The sequence below is a fragment of the Trachurus japonicus genome, chromosome 22 (assembly GCF_045865225.1).
Source record: "Trachurus japonicus isolate A0001 chromosome 22, Traja_1.0".
NCBI lineage: Eukaryota > Metazoa > Chordata > Actinopteri > Carangiformes > Carangidae > Trachurus > Trachurus japonicus.
Genome location: NC_140928.1, coordinates 23,725,913 through 23,746,124, shown reverse-complemented (window position 1 = coordinate 23,746,124; position 20,212 = coordinate 23,725,913). Strand labels below are relative to the sequence as shown.

Genomic DNA, 20,212 nt, shown 5'->3' with positions numbered 1-20,212 from the left:
CTCTTTGTTCGAGCGCCAAATGCCAAGAGTTTTCTAACAAAACAGGCCTGGGAGCATCTTCAGAAGCAGACTAGTCAACAGCAATCAAACACTTCCAAAAAAAAAACAACAACAAAAAAACAATATATCTACAAATTACAAACTGGCTGTGAGGGCAGCGGGGAAAAATAACAAAACATTTCTGACCAGTCTGCCTGGTGCTCTGATGGCTGTGAAGCGTAGAGAGATGAGCTGAGCTGACAGACATGCAGAAAGGTGACATCACACATCCAGTCTTTTCAGTGCCTTTTAGCAGGCTGGTCACTGAGCAGCTTTTGGCTCAACAGTAGAATGAGAAACAATGCTTTCTACTTGTTTGAGGTTCCTGGACAATGCACACATTTGTATGCACACATATACACACACTCTGTGCCAAAGACACACACAGAGCTGAAGAAGGACTGAAGTGAAGGTCAGTATGTTTTAGGACGAATACAGTCTTTCACTTCTGTCCAGGGAATAAACAGCTCCTTCTGAAGCCCTGTGCTAAATCCATATCATGTCAAAATCACCTTCCATAACATCAAATTCAATTAAATGGTATTTAAAAGAACAAAAGAAAACAGTGGGACCCATATGGCCATCCTCAGGCCTATTAGGAAAGAGCACATATACACTTGTATGATACCATTGCTGTGTGATGATGAGGCTGTGAACCTGTCTGTCAGCTCCAGCCTTAGGAAAACCTGACCAGATGTTACACAGGCCTGTCTGTGCCATCTGTTACATACACTCATGCAATGGCTGAGCAGTTCATATAGCTCTGTGAAATATCAGAGCAGGTGGTGTGACGGGAGATTAGTGCAAAAGAGATGCACCAAATGTAGCTTTGGTGGAGGTAACTGCAAAAGGATAAAAAAAAGGCAGATAGAAAGGTGAAATATTTGAAGGTAGTGGAAGAAGGGAAAATGTGAAAATTCCCCATATGATATATTCAGCATAAGAGGATGAAGTTGGGTAGCAGGTGGGTGTATCTGTGTGTATGTGCAAAGGACCCATATGGACCGTCTACTTCACATGCTGGCATCTCCATAATAAATCCACACAGCAGGAGCACCAATAGAATAACATGGGCTTTGTCAGACTGAATTTAATTTACAGCGTTTTACTGCTAGATCCTGAGGACATGACCTGAAATATACCCTGGCTATTACTGAGCAGCAGTCATTTTTTGGTCAGATATAGTTTGCAGACTGTGTGCTGCAGCCCAGACAAAACCACCACAGGATGTATTATGGGATAAATGTGACACCTAGCAGCAAAAGAGTCTTATATAAGTGAATTACAGATAGATTAGAGGAGGAAGGAGAATGGGAGTAGGAGAGAGCATGAGAGAGAGTGGATTTGTTTAGTGGTAGTAATTCCAGTCCACTACCATTGGCAACTGAAAGAGTGTGCCTTTGACCTCTGCTTGAATACATATAACCTTTTGACAGACCAGGGATAATACAGAATAAAAGCACTCAGCAGCTTAGAAATGAGCACTGCCATTACCTCTGCACAAACAGAAAAATCTAGGTCTCAAAATAAAAATTGCTGTGCTGTGGCCACAAAATCATACACTCACTTATATGCCTCTTGTTTGTCTGATCTGGGCCCTTTAAAGTGGCTGAGCAGCTGTCTGTGACAGGGGAGAACCCAGTGGAAAGACTGAAATCATTGGACTCAGCAGCCAGCAGTGAGGATTGCAGAAGGGGAAAAAATACACACACAGTGGCTGGAAGGTCTGTGCAGAACTGACACCATTTTAGAAATGTCTGTAAATGTCCAGAAGGAAACAACAGTTTATTTGTGTGGGAGCCAATTTCTATCAGTTTATTAAATGCTGCCATCTGTAACTTGAATTATTGATGAATAATAACAGACAAAATATTTTTTAACTTTCACTACCATTTAGAACTTTAGCACAAGCATTTCTAAGGCCACGTGTTATTGGCCCCTATCCAAAAGTCTGAAATCCTCATCTCCCTGGTGCTCTAAAATCCACCCAGGTAATTAAACTCTGGCACCTTTCCTTCTAGACCTTCTGTGCTGAGTGCACGGAGCAGGAAGAAAAGCACAGATAAGACAGGCAAAGAATAAGAGGATGTCAAACTGTGCTTCGTACTTGGCTTGGCGTTGATGACCACCTTCTCCCCCGAATGGGCTGCTGGGTAGCGGCTGCTGTCAGCCATGTCCTCACTGGATCCAAACTCAAGCACCTCCACAAAGCTCAGAGGCACACTCCACTTTAGAAGGAACTTCTGGTCCAGTGGAGCATTTCCACTCCCGCTCCCACTGCCATCCTGACATCTGGACAGAGCAACAAGAGGTGACGGTTATGCGACAGAGTGACAGTGCATCATGGTGTTAACACTGTCTATGTCTCTTGCACTTGTGTGATGAGAAGGCAAAATGTGTGAAGGAACGGCTGAAGGTAGGAAAAGAGAACAGATAACATCACATGGATGTCATGTGTGACAGACATGAGGAGATAAATGTCACTCATCTGGAAAACCAACATTTTAGTACAAGTCATTGCACATTTCCCAGAGGCAGTATGTGGAGACCAGCATGTTGCAATTACAGGACTGAAGCTGACATGCTCAGGAACGGGGCTCTCCATCACTCTTCATTAAATACCAAGCCACAGTGGGTGCATGTGTGTCCAAACCCAGAGACTCAGTGTGGTTAAGTTAAAGTCAGCCCAAAGACTACAGTTACCTACAGTGCTTCCTATTTTCCTCTGGCTTAGTTCACTTGGAGATCTTTTTACCGAAATCCCAGATGCATTAAATATTCCAGAACAGTAGACAAAGTGATCTATGACCACAACTAAAATAAACATGGAGCAAGTAGTTCCTAAAATGACATAATGGCTCAGAGAGATAATACAATGTTGCACCCAAAGTCAGGACAAGGTGCAATTACAGGAGAGATGAAGAGCAGGTCTGGTGTGTGGTCACTCTTACCGGATGTTGGGTGTGGCACACATGAGCACGTCGTTGAGCAGGAAGAGGCGGCGCTCCTTGGTTTTGATGATCTCACCACGGTCGTTGTAGACCGTCTCTACCATGTCGTCGGAGCGAATCAGGTAGCGGCTGCCGTTGCTCAGGAGCTGAGGGATGGAGGTTGATGAGTCATAGAGTGATACAATTTGAAGAGAAGTGGGAGTTTGGACCTTTATAAAGTTATTCTCCTCACTAACAGAGATCAACTGTTCTCACATATCGCTATTGACTTATACCAGAAAACAAACCCGAAGAGCTTCAGCCTCAGATAAAATCTTAAAGTAATCACTGTTGTATCTTTATTTTTTCAACTCTGGATATCGAGAAGAGATATAGTCTGTTTCATCTTGATCCTCTATCCCCCATGTTTCCTGTCACTCTCTACCGTGAAACCCCCCATTGCGGATAACAGCATATAATTCATAGCCATCAACAGTGACTCTGAACAATTAAAGGCTATGAAGAACAAAACTCCTCTGCCCTATGTGGGGTATCCTGTAAACACATGTTTCTACACAGATGCCAGGGCGGGCGGTTACACAGAGGGTGGTTGCAGATAGACAAATAATTATACCTTGGGGGAAAGCTGGTGTTCTGTGCACATGTTGTGCTGAGCCGTTTGCTAAAAATATGGTATTCAGTCAGGAGAATAGTTTGTAGAATATGTGAAGCCCAAGTGCCTGACGGCCGCCCACACTGGGACGGAGGGAAATGCCACAGCATATGCTAAAAGAATCAAGCAACAGCCAAAGATTTTGCACAGTGACTGAGCAATGAGTGCATCATCAGCCCTGACCACGCTCTTCACCAGGATGCAATTAAAACCCATGCATCAAGAACAATGATGGTGTCGTACAATCATTACTACGAATGTACAGCAGCGCACACAGGAGGTAGAGGCAGACCTTGTTGAGGTAGCGTTCGTTCATGGCCTTCGCTATGTGACGGATCTCACAGCGCTGGTCAGCTTCCCTCTTCTTCTCGTTGAGCTTTTCTGCCAGTGTTTCCAGTTCGGTCAGGGCCATCTGCAGTGGCAGGCGGTCCGCATGACCCACTGGTGTGTTCTTCAGCATGTCCTGATGAGTAGCCACAGAGAGGACACGCATTACACCAGAGCTTTTCATCAGTGTCAGTAATGGAATAAAAGAAACTGCACCTGAATATCTTTTTAAACCCACACAATCATGTCTAATAGCATTTATCTCACAGAGACATCCTACTGACAGACGTAGTGTCCCATATTATGTGTGATCTTTTCCATAAGAGACACAAGCAAAGTAAACGTGCCAGGGTAAATGAAAGGAGAGTTAAAATAGATCTAAGGCAACCATTTCCCCTCAGAGCATTTCACTTGTCTACCCTTGAGGCAAGTACCTTGAAAAACAACAACAAAAAAGACTTGTGTGGTTAGCGCTCCCTCTGGTGGTGAACGTGGATACTACACTGTATGATTCTACAAACTATGAGGAGATTCAAATCAAAGGCCGTTGTACCTGAAGGAGCAGAATGAACTGAGGGAACCTCTGGATAGGTTTCATCATCAGGCCATACAGAGTCATCCTGTCAGTGTTGGTCTCCTGACGATGCTGCAGATGAGAAGGTGGGTTTAAAAAGGAGGACTAGAAAGGATGCTAGACAGTTAAAAAGCATGTGCTCTTGGGATTCTTTCTTCAATGTTTTTGTAATAACTATTTATTACATAATTTTGGCTGTCATGTATTTAATGTGACTAGCTGTCTTTACTAACAGCAGCCAGAAAAAACAACAACAATTTCCCTCAGTGAATGGTTAAAATTATTATTTGTAAGCCCATATTTACTGCAAGAAGCACAATAATGAAAGTGGCAAACTGAATGTTTTTTTTCCCTGTAAAAACAAATAAACAAATTAAGCAATTTGCAAGAAAATTCTACTGTGACACTGTTTTCAGAAACATTGCATTTGTGTCAAACCTTGAGGAAGTCCAAGAAGCCAGGTTTGGATGCACACGTCTTCCTCACCACAGCCATTGCATTGCTGAAGTTGTTCACATACTCACTGTAGGCGTCCAGCACCATAGACTTTGAGAACTGTAGAGAAACACAGATACAGGGATTATGTTATACTGAAGACTGTGGCATCACAGCAGAAAAACCTTGTATGTGTTAGAATATTAGGTAACACTTTACTTGAAGGTATCGTCATAAGAGTGACATGACACAGTCATGAACGTGTCATAAACATTATGTCAATGTCATAACGTTGTCATTAAGTGTCATTCGGTTAACCCTAACCCTAAACCTAACCCTACAAAAACCGAATGACACTTAATGACAACGTTATGACATTGACATAATGTTTATGACACGTTCATGACTGTGTCATGTCACTCTTATGACAGTGTCATGTCACTCTTATGACGATACCTTCAAGTAAAGTGTACCTGAATATTATCTGAATATAACCTTCTTGAATCTTTTTTTTTTTTTTGCAATTTTTTTGCAACTAGTGGCAATAATATAATATTGCCTCAATAAAGTATCCCTTTTATTCCCACAAGGCTGGACTACTGCCCTCTATTCTGGCATTAGCAGGCAAAGCATCCATACGAAACACACACAAAACACAGCTGCTGCCTGGCTTTGAAAAAAAAGCTACTACTTCATACCAATCCTTGCTGTTTTGCTCCACTGGTTACCTGTGACTATAAAGTTTTGCTGCTTGTTTTTACTGTTTCTACGGTTAGACAGAGGGAACCAACACAGGCACAAAGAGCATCTCTGTATTTGCAGTGAAGGAAGAAAAATAAATATTGAAATATTGATTAAATAGTTTAAAATTAAAGGGACAACGAGGAGTTTCTATTTGGTTATAAAAAAGTCTCACGTTAATGTGGATGAATCTACAATACCCACACTTGTTAACGGGCCCATTTTCGATAAATATATCGTTTTGTCTCTATCGTTATTTCGTTATTATTAGTGGTGGTGGAAATGCTGGTCGAGCCGACCAGCGTTTCCTTACTTTCGGTTTTGCAACGAGTCATGAGAATAACGCAGCCGAATCGCCATTTATGGTCGGAACTACGACGGTATGTGAACCTCTTTGAACCTCTGACTTTAATTCTTGATGAATGAAAACATGAGTCTGTCTTGCGCCGGTCAAAGAATTGTACGGTGCGCGCGGAGGCTCATAAATGTAGTGTGAAAACGCTTCGCTTTTCCAAAACTCCTTGTTGTCCCTTTAATTAGATCGTCACTATTACTTCTTTTTTTTTTTGTGTGTGTGTATGAGCACAACGTCATGGGGAATATTCCACTCCCAACATAAGCTCTTACTGTGTGAGTGCTGTTTTATGATGGGATGACAACTGTGAGGTGAAAGAGGGCAGTGAACAGACTTCAAATGGGTCTCAGATGGGTCTCACTGCTCCTCTCTTGTCATGCCAGGGGTCAGTTTTTATACAAAAACAAGGAAGTGAAATGAGACACAGGACTGTGGGACATGAGGTCTTTGTTTGTTTTGAGGATCCTCGCCAATGAGTGGCCCGGCTCGGCTGCCAAAGACAAGGATGAGGGTGGAGTGCACTCAGTACTTTAAGAGAAAAGAGTGCAGCTCTCTATTGTCTGCATGAGAGCGACTGTCTTGACATGAAGTAAGAGGGTCAGACGGGGAGGAGTCCAGCCGTGGCTGTGCTGCATGAAATCATCATAAAAGCCATGAATGTCAAACTGATTTAAAAACAGCAAGGCTCAGGGAACTCAGGGGTACCACAGTTCATGGGTGATATTCATTGGTGATATATTTGTGCAGTTTAAAAAAGAAAAAAAAAAGGCTTTAAAATTACAACCCCCAACTTACGGATGCCACAAAGACGTCCCCGATCATCTCCAGGCTGTCCCATTCAGCCACACGGCTCGCCAGGGCGATCTGGAACAGGAAGTGGCACTGCAGGATCTCACGCACGCGATAGAAGGTCATCTTCAGTTTCCTGTCGCTCAGCAGCCTCGGCTCAATCTGGGACAGGGGCTTCTCGTATTGCTGATGGAGCAGATAAAGTGAACTGTAATAACAAAACCCTTCAGAAGTGGAGCTGGCATTCGGTTGCAGTGGTTCTTCCGTACCTCGAGTATCCCCTTCAGTGCATCAAGGTAGTTCTTCTCACTCTCCAATATGGATCCCAATATACATCTTCTCACCAGCTGCAGAGGAGAGATATTTGGCATTCAGGGCAGTTTTCTTTGGCATCAAAGTCACACAGCAAAGACTCACATGAACTGGAATAAAGGTTAAAGTGCATGTCAGTTACCTGTTGCTGTGAAAGACCCTCTGGTGCCGGACTTAGCACTGGCTCAACATTGAAACAGTCCACCTCAATGAAGAGTTCAGTCTCCTCTTCATCAAAACAGGCCGACTTCCTCTCTAAAAGATTAGGAAGAGAAAGAGAAAAATAAACTAAAACTTTAAAATGTCTGCAATTAAGCGAACATGCTAAAAGGACAGAAAAACACTGTCCTGATCCTGAATAAACCATATTAGCCTCCAGAAAAATACATTAGCACTAAACAGAGGCACCAAGAGAGGGTGCATACAGTTTTACTAAAGGATTGGTTGCTGTTTATAAAGAAATCTTTTTACGCTGACATACCTTGACAGAATGACTTTGTTTTGATGAACGAGCGTCCCTTTTTCACTGCCGCTTTTGTTTTCTCAAGCCCATCTTTGGTCCCCTCCTTAGCTGCCTTCACTAGCTTTTGCATCTTGGAGGAGACAAAGTACATTATTATCTATATTACAAAGACAACACAAGGTCTTTTTTTCACAGTCAAGAGTTTCAGTCCGAGGGGAAGTTTAGTTTACTGAAGTTAGGTTTACTTTGTCTAAACCCATCTATAGCTACAGAGCTGATCTAAGCAGGACAGAGGCAGTGTTAGAGCAGGGATGAGGATAACGACAGATCATGTAATACAGGAGAGCAGAGCTGGTCAGAGAATGACAGTAACTGGGACAGCAGCTAAAAGTGATATGTTTACATACTTATGCAATGACTAATTCACATGATGAGAGAGATGTTGTGAAAACCACAAATATTCTCTGTGTCTACTTTTTAAAACACCTTAAAATTAATGACTTAAAATAAAAATCAATTGCTGGTGTCTCAGTTTACTGTAAATACCCTAAGCTTTACAACCTCCAGTGCATAAACATATAATGAGAGAGATCAATATAGCAGACAGGGAGGCAAATGAATTATATGCAGACCCATCACCAGTTCCACCATCACCACAAGTCATTCACATCAGAGCAGTATAAAGGTACCGGGTTAAGTGTCAGATACCCAGAGTGGTTAGCTAGACTGAGAGTAGAGGGTTGGGACTACTTTGCCTAGCACAGGCAGGTGAGGTGAGCCTCAGGCAGTTTACCTTCTGCTCGTGTTTCTGTTTTAGCTGCTGCAGCTCTACCGTTCCCACTGTATTTGCCATTAGATCTTTCATCTTTTTCTCATAGTGTTCTTTCAAGCGAGTCAGATCTTGAGAGAGCTAAACAAAAGCAAAGCAAGCGTTACTGGTTATGGTTTTGGAATGAGCTAGGACTTAAATTTTTATATGTCTGATGCCAGGCTGCTGACTATCCTCCTCTAAATATCTCATGTCACATTAAAAATGAACTGACATTTTCAGAGGGCAATGCCAGCCCATAATGTGATGATTTATCTTTTTGGATCACTACTGAAACATGACTTTCTGACCACTGCCTCCAGTCACAACACTGGCTCTTCTTTTTTTTTATTACTGCAGTTGTTTTTATTGGATTTTGTTCCTCTTTCATTCTGACAAATATAACAATAGTTGCATTCATGTGTAAATAAATATTAATCGACTCAACACATAAAATGTACAAACTGGCTATAAAACTATCTTTCCAATTACTGGGGACAGTTTTCTCCGTGTATCTACTGTAATTGGCATTTGATGAGATTTTAAAAGATCTTTCTTGCCTGAAGGAGTTAATTAATTTCTGACTGTGGTAACAACTGAAAACAAAGTGAAGTGGAATTCACAAAACCACAAACCAAAACATTACAGAGTGCAGCCAGCTGACTATAAGCCAGAACGATCTCTCTCAGATCTGCAGAAGCAAATAGACTGTTGATTCCACATCAAACAAACATGGATTGTACGTCACTGATTAAACAATTTATCCACAAGTTAAGAACAAGCACAAAAAGAGATTTGTAAACTTAAAAATTTAAATTACATCTTCATATGAACAAATAAATGACCTTAGGTGTCACAGCTAATAGTAAAGTGGATATGCGGAGGACAGAGGAGACAAATAATCCCCTTGACTACATTCCACAGTTACAAATAAAATTAATCTCTGTTTTTTTTTCACTGCTGTCGTCCGCCCACCCACAGATGTACAGTGTATTGCCACAGGATCTAGTTTTTGGCTGTTATCCAGGCAGAGAAATGGGAGGGTTACACACATGGGTCTTCCTCTGGGGCGGCTTCCCTCTCATGAAGGCGTGGGGCAGGCCATTCTCAGGGCGACCCTCCCCGTCACTGGTCTCGTCATAGCTTTCAAACTCGCTAGAGCTCCAGCCATTGTCCAGGGAGCTGCTGCAGCCCCCCTCCTCGCCCAGCTCCACGTCATCATAGATCATTTCATCAGGATCTGCAAGAAAAAAACAGGACAGAGAAGATATGTTAAAGAAAAACTAGACCTCATATTCAAAGAGAGAGCCAAGAGAATACTTTGTATGGTTAGTCTATCAAATATTAGCAGCATAAACTTAAAACTCACATCATGGACTGTATATGCAGATAAACATGGTCACAATATACCACAAAGAAAAGAGACCAAGAACATAAAATACAGTTTGTAAAGCTGATAATGCTCAATTTGTTTTGAGTAGAAATGTGTTGATTTTACATGGTTATTTGCATACAATTCCATTATAACATAACTTGTTCCTGTTTGTTAACAGCTAAAATGAAACCACTGACATCATGAGCTTCAAAGAGGGTAATATTAATTGAATGGCCATTGATGTGAATTATGAACCAGAACACTCAACATCACTGGAATGTTAATTTTTAATAACATTTTTTCATTCAACAGCCTAAATTAATAATTCCAGTTTTGACAAAAAAAAGAAAAGCAAGGAAACTGGAAGTGAAAGAAAAGCTTAGTGCAACAGGCAGAGACTGAAATACTGAATTTGTGAAATGAAAAAATGTAAAAGAAATTTCACAGACCTGTATTGGAGTCAGAGTTCTCTCTGGGCACGTCATCGTAAATCACCTCATCTGGATCTAAACCATAAAGCAAATGAGTTAATGCATGATTCCTTAGATCACAGAGCTGGACTGTTCACACAGCAAACAGGATGTAATGTAAAAGGGATCTAAAAGACGGGCACACACAAGGGTCTGCTTCCTCAAAAGAACAGGGAAGGAAGTGTCTTGGAATTCAACTGTGTCAAAAGAAAACCTAGATAATAGCAGAGTGTGTGCGCGGACGCAAAGCCGCACAACTGAGACAACGCCAGTATTCTCTCCATGGGAATTATAAATGCATCCATACAAGTTCTACATTAATAATGGATATCGTTCCTTACTTTCCATCCATGCAGTGTTGGCAGGATCTGATGCCCATTTAGCCAAAGCATCCTCTTCTCTGATAGGTGGATACTCTTCACTGAAAACACTTGAAAAACATGGGAACAAAACAAAAACTTAACTGTGACTATCTTCATTGTCAGTATAATACCAGAAACTAAGAAACTAAGAAATAAGGATATAATTGTATGTTTTAATTAAGTGACATTCATACATGCATTACCACTGACAGTTATTTGTAATATTCTGACAAGGATCAAAAGGTAGAACTGTTTCTGTGAGTGGGGAGCAGGTGAGTAAATGTTTATGTACTGCAGATACTATAGACATGCTCTGGCTGTCACCCACCTGTCAGCAGACGTGTTACTTGTCCCAACCACAGTAACTGACGGAGGAAAAAGAGAAAACATTACACACAGCAAACCAAACACTACATATTTTTGGTCTCTGCAAAAACAAAAAGTGCATATTTTTGCAAAATAAATGTACCATGATCAGCACACTGTATCTCAAGAAACTCCACAAATCCCCCCCATTCCAGCATTTAGGCACTCTTCTGCTCAGTGACACCACCAGATGTCACTGGTGATAACACGTTTCCTGTGCTACCTATGATTTAGTCACACTGATTGTTACTTAACTTAACTTGTTTTCATCAAATGCACTTGGCACATGCACCTAATTTAAGATTTGATAACAAGACAAACCAGTTTTTCTAGTAAATCACCTCAGGGGACAAGTGGCATACATAGCAACATAGTGTTGACTCAGCATATCATGAACAAAAGGACACTGGGATAAAAACCAAAACACTGAACCCGTTTTAAATGATTTTGTGCATTATCACACAAAAACTACATGGTTCTGAACTCTGACACTGTGACCGTGGTGAGATAATTGCAGTGTAATCAGACTCCTCAGCGCGCCAGGCCACAGGCTTGGACGCAGCTACTGCAAGATTTTAGGGAAACCGGAAAATCCTTACAGCCAACACAGATCTTTGGGGAGGGCTAAATTTAGTCCCTACTTCCTTGTGGCAAGGCTTTAGGAAAAACAAGAGAAGGACGCAGCGGTGAAGTGGCTCACATATTCTCACTGCCTTGTATCTCTAGGTTTGTGTATAGGGACATTGTTGCTGAAAGCACAGGGTAGACATAAACAGAGCACAGTAGACAGACGTTTGATGTGCACAGAACAGTAAGTATTTTCAGGGCGTTTCATGTCAGTACTAGAGAGTTGAAAGTGAAGGAATGACAGGAACTGAGGGAAACGAGAGATGGATAATACCATCACAGTAACCCAGATATCCACAGTGACCTAGCTATAAATACATTATTATCATCTCTATTTTATGAATCCAAAAGTATTCTCCCCCTGCTGCCCACTCTACTTTACCATCCTCATCCACAGAGAGGTGTCGAATGATGACAGGTGTGGTGTAAGTCGGTGTGATGAGTGGGACACCAGAAGGGGTCGCATAGCCGCAGGGCACTGGGACCGAGTATCCTGAAGTGATTCCAACAGAGCTGCTGCTGTGGCTGTCCCGGGCGTCTGCCTCTCGTTCCTTGGGCTCCGTCGGCGAGGAGGCTGGAGAGGAGAGCCCGTGCTGCTGCTCCATCTGCTGCAGCTGGAGAGGAGTGATGTCAATCACAGAGTAGGGGTTCACTTTGTTCTGGGAGGAGGTCCTGGGGACGGTCTGGGGAGTGTAAGGGTTGTCAGTGGATGGAGACTGGCCTTCACTGCCTGGTCAGAGAAATCACACACAGTTCATTTAGGGTTACAGTTACAGTTAGACAGGTGTTTATACAGTTAAACACAAAGTTAATCACAATGAAACAATGCCATGTGGGTGAAACTAAGTAATTTACTTGATTATATTTTAAACAACAAAAGACACAGATCTGGTCACTTTTTGAAGACCCCAATTAAAAAAGGGTTAGGGTCACAACAACAAATTGACACAAAAACTAATTGATTACAGTGGGAAGAAGTTTTAACCTGCTACTTTAGTATCATTATTATGAGCATACTGTATTTATTCCTGCCTTTTTATGAACTTAAATAGAGTGTGTCTCTCTGCCAGGTGCAAACTGTATGCCAACACAACTGGAAGCAATTCTTTGATTTGCCTGGACTTGTTTGAATTAGGTTTATTTTTAGTTGCTAGTATGCACATTTATCTTCAACCAGTGGTCTAAATGTTCTATTAATGTGATTTCATCAATCAAGTGTCAAATTAATGAAACTCTAACTTTTACCCGTTGTCAAAGATTATAGTGAGCTGCATTTGCTGAGTGGTCAGAGCTTGTATGCTGCACCACAACTTGTATCATATGCAACAAACAGATCTGCACAGGGGATAACGCTTAGCTTTGCCCAGTTTTGTGACAGAAAAATACTCCAATTGATTTTAGAACTGATGTGAGTTTTACAATGATGATGCTTTTCCAAACTCATTGTCAATGAGCCTCCTTTTTTAAGAAGCTTTAGTTGAGGTTAAAATCTGGGTAAAGACTAGGATTATACATGTAATGGTCATGAATTTCAGAAGCTTGAATTGTGTTTTAGATGTACTGAATGGAAGTCCCCATGGTAGAATAAATACAAGGATATATGCACATGGGTTGGAATCATGAACGCTAAGTTGAAAAATGAGTGCTTAGTTTCTTTGCAGTAATAAAGAATGAGTGAGTGAGTGAATGGTTGAAAACAAGCTGAGCCTGAGCCCTGCCTGCTGCCGCTGTCACAACTTTGTGTGATGAAAGCCAGACAGCCTCCGACACCATGCTGCCAGAGATACAAGGTGTCCTGAGAGAAACAGACTGCCCCACTTCACGGCCTCACTCCAGCCTGAGCTGAAGGGGCTGGATCAGGGCCAGATAATGTACACAAAACATGACAGAAGAATGTGGAGAAGCTCTGAACGCTGCCAGAAAACACCACAGGTATTCAAGCAATCATCTGAAGTTGACCAATAAATGCAGCTACAGTGTGGGGGAGTCTCTGCCCCAGGGAAAGGCAAAATGGGCTCAAACCCCCACTTCCCTCGAGCCAACAATGAAACGTCAACACTTTTGGACTGCAAACCTGTTCTTCCAGGATCTGTCTCTGCCTCATCATTTAGAGGAGGGGGAGGAGGTGGAGGTAAATCTGTCTCTAAATCATCGACTCCCTCAGCTGCAGATGTCGCCTTTCCTTCTTCTGTTGCTCCACCTGCTGTCAAAGCTCCATTTGTGGCAGCTGTTGCGTTTACTGATGATGGAGCTGTGTCAGATACGGGGATAGGCGCTGGGGGGTCCGGGATGGGAAGGTGGGTGTCCGGATGGGTGCCCTGGCTCTGATCATCACTGCTGGGGGGCGGAGGAGCTGGAAGTTCGGGGGGTGGGCGGTCGGCTTCAGGGACGTCGTCGCCGCTGTCGTCAAAGTCGAAGGCTTCCCCGTCATCGTCATCCGCCAAAGGGACGCTGTCTGCCAACACTGGACAGAGACAAGAGGAGGAGTTGAGTGCTGGATAAGAGTCTGGCAGTATGATGATACGTACCATGGGTGTTGCTGTATACCTGCCTGGTACTGTAACAGCATTAATATGGTGTATCACTTAAAAATCTGGATATTTGGCAGTGCTCCATGTATTATTTATTATTGCCATACAGTTATTTTACCCATAAACAACAAGTCAAGGAAATTTCCAAAATAATCACAAAACACAGGCACATTATAAAAGTTAGTTTGGAAATATATTTTTAAAAATCTTGTTTGTTTTTTTTCTGTCCGTTTGTTTTTAATTATTGTTTATTATCTTTATTACTATTAATCTGTATCATTTAATTTCCTTGAGAAAACTACTATAAGCATAACATACAAACCTGTCCCATTTCACATGTGAAAGTTTAATAAAAAAGAAAATTCAAAAACATCTGTTAAAGAGCAGGATTACAGCAGTACCTAAATGCAGCATTGGCTTTGCATCAAATGGTGATAAGAGTTTCCTTGAGAGAAGATTACATCTGAAGCCTTAATATACAGTATATAAAATCAAAGAAACTGTCCACAAAGCACTAATGTCTCAACTTCTAAGAAGCTCTAACCTGATTGTCACATAAAGTCTTTATAAAAAGAAAGGAGGATATGGAAACTAGCTCAGAATAATAACTTTGGAATGGGTAATCGTACCACATGAAACGTGAGTAAATCTGTGTGTAGATTTGCACATAAAAGCTCACATTACTAAAACTCTACTCCGGATTCATGAACGGTGCGGGAAACTCAGATTTGATCGTAAACACGTGTGTAACTTCATGAATGCCAACCCAACGTAACCTAACAACACGCCCCCGGTGATCAGCAATTAGCATAGATCTCCATACATGAATAGCCATATAAGGAGATCCTGACCACCATATTAGGAGGTAGGTGCATCCAGCTCACCTGCGGCCATGACGCAAACGAGGAAAGAGGGAGAGAGAGAAAAAAAGAGAGATCACGGATCTAAGTCATTTTGGGTGAAGTGGAGTCCAGAAAAAATATTTAATTCTCTTCTGTTAGTAGTGGTGTGACTGGGACAGGTCAAAGGCTGGAGGGAAGAAACAGATTTAGTGAATTAAGTAGGCCTATCCTTGGTTGATTAAAGAACCGTTTAAGAAGTAAAGCCAGAATAGTTCGATATGAAACATGAAAAAAAAAAAAAAATACACACAACTCCAGAGCTACTGCAGCGACGGGAAGGGGTGGCTCTTCACAGCCTCAGCTGTAGAGGAGCATGGTTGTATCAACACATGAAGTTATATAGGCAGGTTATATTGTTACAGAAGCACCAGCCGTCTGTCACAGCTCCATCCAAACCGGTGCCGACTGCGCTGCTGCGCAGGGTGAAGTGTGCGCCCACCGAGCGTGTTGCAACACAAAAAAGTTTTTTCCGGTTTTATATCAGATTATTATCATCATTAGATGGAGCCTTGACGTGTTTGTGCGTGTCCGATCCCTAAAACGTCTCTCTCTCCAAATATTTCTAATTGTTTGTCATGTTTAAATTACGTGTTTCAAAGGCATCAACGTATTTTGAACATGAGAGAGAGTAATACGGATTAAAATTGTAATTTTCAACAGTGACAAGCAGTATTTATTTGCATTCTTACATTTACACAAGCGCTACACACAGTCCAGAGCAGGTGTAGATTTTGTGAGTAGCTACGAAAAAATCAGCACTACTAAAAGATTGATGAATGCGGAAATCCACGTAAATTTGCGCTGCTCAGGGTTTACACACAAATCCGTGCTGCTCACGTTTCATGAATGAGACCCACTATGTTTTTGGGCTTTGGCAAAAGTTTAAAAAATTTAGGTGGGATTGAGTGCACTTATTATATTATTTCTGTCAAAGACTACCCCAGAGATCCTTTACAGATACGCCGTGGGTGGCAGTTTAGGTCCTTGGGCTGTTAAAGTTATAGGACTGAGCCACATGCAGACTTGTAATTAAAGGCGGGGTCTACAAACGCAGTATGTTTTCTTACAAAATTTTTACATGAAGGATTCAAACACTGCATCAGCTGCTCTGATTTATAGCAAAAAAACTTCTAGAGTAAAAAACAAGTAGGGCAGAGCTACAAGATATAGTTAATGTTCAAAGGCGTCACGTTCACATCAGAGCGCTCACTTGGCAGAAGACAGGAAGGGAACAACAAATGTCTTTCCAGTTTCCACACTGCAATTAGGCCAGCAGGAAAGAGAGCTGTTACTCCCTTCAGTGCGTAGTGCAGACTGAGTTGATGCATTTTTTCTCTGATCTGGTGAATAGGGTGACCCTGGGTCAGGGGATCTCAACTGTGTTCTGGCACTAACAGATGAATGTGTAAAGATTGTTTATTAGTTTTCATTCAGTGGTGCAGCGACAAGGAAAAAAAGGAATAAATATTTCCCCCCGAAAAATTAACTCAGTGCTGTGGAAAACACTGGCTCATCGTTTAAGCAAGATTCACATACATAAACTGAGCCAAAACCACAGAGCCTGAGTGGGAGAGACTTGTATTACCAGAGCTTCTCCAGAGTGCTGCTGTTTTTCCTTGAAGGTGCCAACATGTAGGGAGGTTCCTTTAACCACTGGGAATGATACTCTATCTTTGTCACAGTTTTGCTCACAGGCATACCATGGATTCCTTAGAGCACTTTCATCGGTCGTCACAGCTTGACTGTATTAGCCTACAGTCTTGAGTCCTATTCTCATATCCTGACTGTGTTCCCAAACAAAACAGAGAATTCCAAAGCTGGATGAGCACAGAGTCACCATAAGTCAACCTGATATCCCTCTGCCGTGCCACCAGCCGAAATAGCTCAGTTGGGAGAGCGTTAGACTGAAGATCTAAAGGTCCCTGGTTCGATCCCGGGTTTCGGCATTTTTCCCCTTTGCCCTCTGACTGCCTCATTAAACACTCGTTTAAAAACCCTGTAGGAGATTTTCCCGCATACCGACACTGCACCTTTTCCTTTGGACATATTTCACTATCGCTTAAATTTCCAACCCAGTTAAAACAGGGTGTGTATTATGGTCATTTATAGTTTAGCTGATAAGTTTATTCTTTACACACAATTACTGTTAAATGAGCCATAGTCACCGTTGCAACATGCTGTGCTCTGCCTCGAGGCCTGAGCGGTCCACTGATAGTGACCATGTAAATCTTAACTCCCTGTAGCAAAACCCCAGTAACTTTGAAGTTCCACACAGCAGCGTACTCAGCTTTAAATCACCAGTGCAATCCCCTCGGGCTTTGACAGGTAGCTGCTCAACCCTGTAGTCAGTGCGTGAGGAAACGGCCTGTGACTAATGTTCCAGGTCAACATCGTGACCCCACGTCCATCTGTGTCCATGACTAAAGGTGAAAGAAACCAGCAAGAAAAATGTAGGAACGGAGATGCTATCAGTCCTTTTCCAACTGTGCAATAATGAATGGCGTGGGCCACGGAGATAAAGCACAGCTAGCTGGATCACAGCCTGTGGTACTCCAGGCACAGTGGGATTTATGCCATATGACAATACTGCATATGCCCTCAGATTCCCTCTGTGGTGTCAATGTGAAACGTTTGACTGTGTCAGAACAGAGCAGGACTTGATTTGATTGGATCTGACCAGATGGTTAATCACAACTAGCCATTCAATAGTACATCTGCAACTCTGTGTACATGAGGCCATTGACAGTTGGCTGTGTGGGTATGCATGCCAGCGGCTTAATTACAGGGACAGGTTTTGGATGGCGACCTTACAGTGTAACCACACACATGTGCGCGCACACACAAACACGCATAACCACTCGTCGCGTCAACACGAGCATCTTGTCCTTCTAAACTACAACCATACCCCAGCCCTGAACTGTGAATAAAAAAAGTATTTCTATTCTTGTGAGAAACCACAAGCTCACGGATGAATATACTGTACATACAAGTGTATGGACGCGCAGTCGCGCACACTGACACACAACTTTGGTCTAGCTGAGGTTCCCATTGTCAATTCATAACTACAATATGGATTCTGTTCGGTGGGCTTATCTCCACGCTGCTTCATAATGGTCTGCTCAAATGAGTCACTGGGTTACGATGGGCTCCAGCATCGCCCTGGCAACAAAGCAAGTGACTGGCCAGCTGGAGACGAAGCATTTCTCTGGCCCGTGTCTATCCCCGGAGGCTGTGCGTGGATGTGTGTGTGCTGCTGCAGCAGTATTCAGCCTAATACTGAGGCACATTGTCTGGTGTTCGCAGCAGCGCAGCACATTTTACCCTCCTTACTCCCTTTGCTCGTCTGCCCACATACTCCGGAGGAGTGCAGGAGAGGAATCTGTGTTGTTTACTCGTACTGTCCGGTTTCAGCAGCCCGTCCAGGAAGTGATGTGACCTACAGTGGCTCGGGGATGACACTGCCGGGCTAACACTGTAAAGGTCTCCATTAAAACAAAACACCAAACACGTTTCACAATAACAGAATGACCTCAGTAGATGTTGTGAAACTCAACTTTAAACTGTGTCAAGTTTCCAAAAGGCACTGCTATGACTGATTAATGGAATTATCAATAAATCTGTCAGATGTTTTCTTCTGTAATGGATATGTTTAGAAAATGGTGCAAATGTGCAACACCATTTCAAGTTAAACAGCACATCTTCAGATTGAATCAATATTCATCTTGAAATCACGTGACAAAGAAAATCCACTAAAAAAATTTAGAAATCAAAACTTCATAATGGCATTTTTGTTGAACAAATAACTGATTATGAAGAGATTATTATAATTAATAAAAGTGACTATGACCAGGAACAGTTCTTCATGCTTTTCTGTTTTGTTGCCTTTATGATTACATTTAGTTATGGTGGTAGTGAGTTGGTGGAATTTACATGACAAGTCAAGTCAATCAATACCATACTAGCAAAGTCTTATTTAATCAGCTCTGGAGATCTCTATTTAAAAGCTGTGGCCCGTACGGGGATCGAACCCGCGACCTTGGCGTTATTAGCACCACGCTCTAACCAACTGAGCTAACCGGCCCACATGCTACCCCCTTCCCCACCCTTATCTCGAGTTTCCCTGTGAAGATAAAGGCAAAGTACATTGCAAGTGTGGGTGACAGATCTTTGTTGACTTTACTTTCAGGAGGTGGGGGAGGAAAGTCTTCCACGTCCATGCTTGCTGCTCCTCGCCTGCACAAGCTCTTCACACCGCTGCATGCAGGGGACCGACTAGGCTGACACACATTCCTGCAGGAAAGAGACAAACGTCATAAATGACTAAATAGGCGGGGTTGATAGTTACACACAATATTTCCAGATCAATTATGCTCTGAAGAGTGTTTCCATACATCATGAGTTAGGCATTTCTCGGTCGGCCTATGGAAGCCACCCAGTCTCTAGAATCCCAACCACACTTGTTGTTATTCCATGCTACTTAATCACAGCAGCAGTTTTGTCAGCGGAGGAGCGCGGCGGTGTTGTGGGCACAGTCTGGTACCTTTTGTGTCAACAGCAGAATCTGAACCACAGCTAATTCAGACAAATGAATGAAAACAAAAGAAGCTCTTTATAGCCTGTTGACATGACCACGTGTTTAAGTGTACACACCATTCTCATTTGCAAATTGTGGGCGTGAGTCATGTCATGGGTATAAAGGAGCTTGGCCACCATTATAATGGATAGGCTTTACCCTGTGGAGTAACCATTATGAAAGCAGGGGCAGCAGAGGGGGTTCTCTGGCTAAGACGAAGTTATTCAGAGCAGTTTCATGTTCAGGTTTTGACTCTTGCTTAAGGAGACATGAAGTACATCACTCAATCAGTTCACTCAGCTCATCCTTTATCACTTGTTTTTTTTTATTAGATGTCTTAAGCCATTGGTTTCCCACAAGTAGTTAAAATTTGCACAAGAAGAAAAAAAAAGAATCCTCTTGCTTTATTGTTGAAAAGGTTACATTATGCCACAGGCTGTGAAAAATATGTCAGTGTAAACTAAAACCCAAGGATTATTTTCAGGTAAGGTTACCACTGGTAGCAACATTTTACAAATAGATGTGGCTTTTAACTGTGCTTGTAATAAACTCACAGTATA

General features: G+C 42.3%; 1 protein-coding gene and 2 non-coding genes across 4 annotated transcripts in view; 1 reads left to right on the top strand and 2 right to left on the bottom strand.

The window, feature by feature from the left end:
- arhgef10 (Rho guanine nucleotide exchange factor (GEF) 10) overlaps positions 1 to 20,212 on the bottom strand; it is a 54,812-nt gene that overhangs the window by 27,638 nt on the left and 6,962 nt on the right. The window contains exons 2-18 of one of the 2 annotated variants that reach the window (XM_085768402.1): positions 19,260 to 19,369; positions 13,721 to 14,110; positions 12,029 to 12,376; positions 10,982 to 11,018; positions 10,633 to 10,721; positions 10,271 to 10,327; positions 9,499 to 9,686; positions 8,432 to 8,548; positions 7,657 to 7,768; positions 7,318 to 7,430; positions 7,133 to 7,210; positions 6,870 to 7,049; positions 4,982 to 5,098; positions 4,523 to 4,615; positions 3,935 to 4,105; positions 2,991 to 3,136; positions 2,147 to 2,331 (exon numbers count right to left, since the gene is read on the bottom strand). In XM_085768402.1, the coding sequence (XP_085624528.1) occupies positions 2,147 to 2,331; positions 2,991 to 3,136; positions 3,935 to 4,105; positions 4,523 to 4,615; positions 4,982 to 5,098; positions 6,870 to 7,049; positions 7,133 to 7,210; positions 7,318 to 7,430; positions 7,657 to 7,768; positions 8,432 to 8,548; positions 9,499 to 9,686; positions 10,271 to 10,327; positions 10,633 to 10,721; positions 10,982 to 11,018; positions 12,029 to 12,376; positions 13,721 to 14,110; positions 19,260 to 19,296 (2,458 nt within the window). In that variant the 5' untranslated portion in view covers positions 19,297 to 19,369. The remainder of the gene's footprint in view (positions 1 to 2,146; positions 2,332 to 2,990; positions 3,137 to 3,934; positions 4,106 to 4,522; positions 4,616 to 4,981; positions 5,099 to 6,869; positions 7,050 to 7,132; positions 7,211 to 7,317; positions 7,431 to 7,656; positions 7,769 to 8,431; positions 8,549 to 9,498; positions 9,687 to 10,270; positions 10,328 to 10,632; positions 10,722 to 10,981; positions 11,019 to 12,028; positions 12,377 to 13,720; positions 14,111 to 19,259; positions 19,370 to 20,212) is intronic. The other variant, XM_085768403.1, reaches the window with a different exon arrangement.
- On the top strand, positions 16,953 to 17,025 carry trnaf-gaa (transfer RNA phenylalanine (anticodon GAA)). Its single transcript has one exon. It is a non-coding gene; the product is annotated as a tRNA-Phe (tRNA).
- On the bottom strand, positions 19,087 to 19,160 carry trnai-aau (transfer RNA isoleucine (anticodon AAU)). Its single transcript has one exon. It is a non-coding gene; the product is annotated as a tRNA-Ile (tRNA).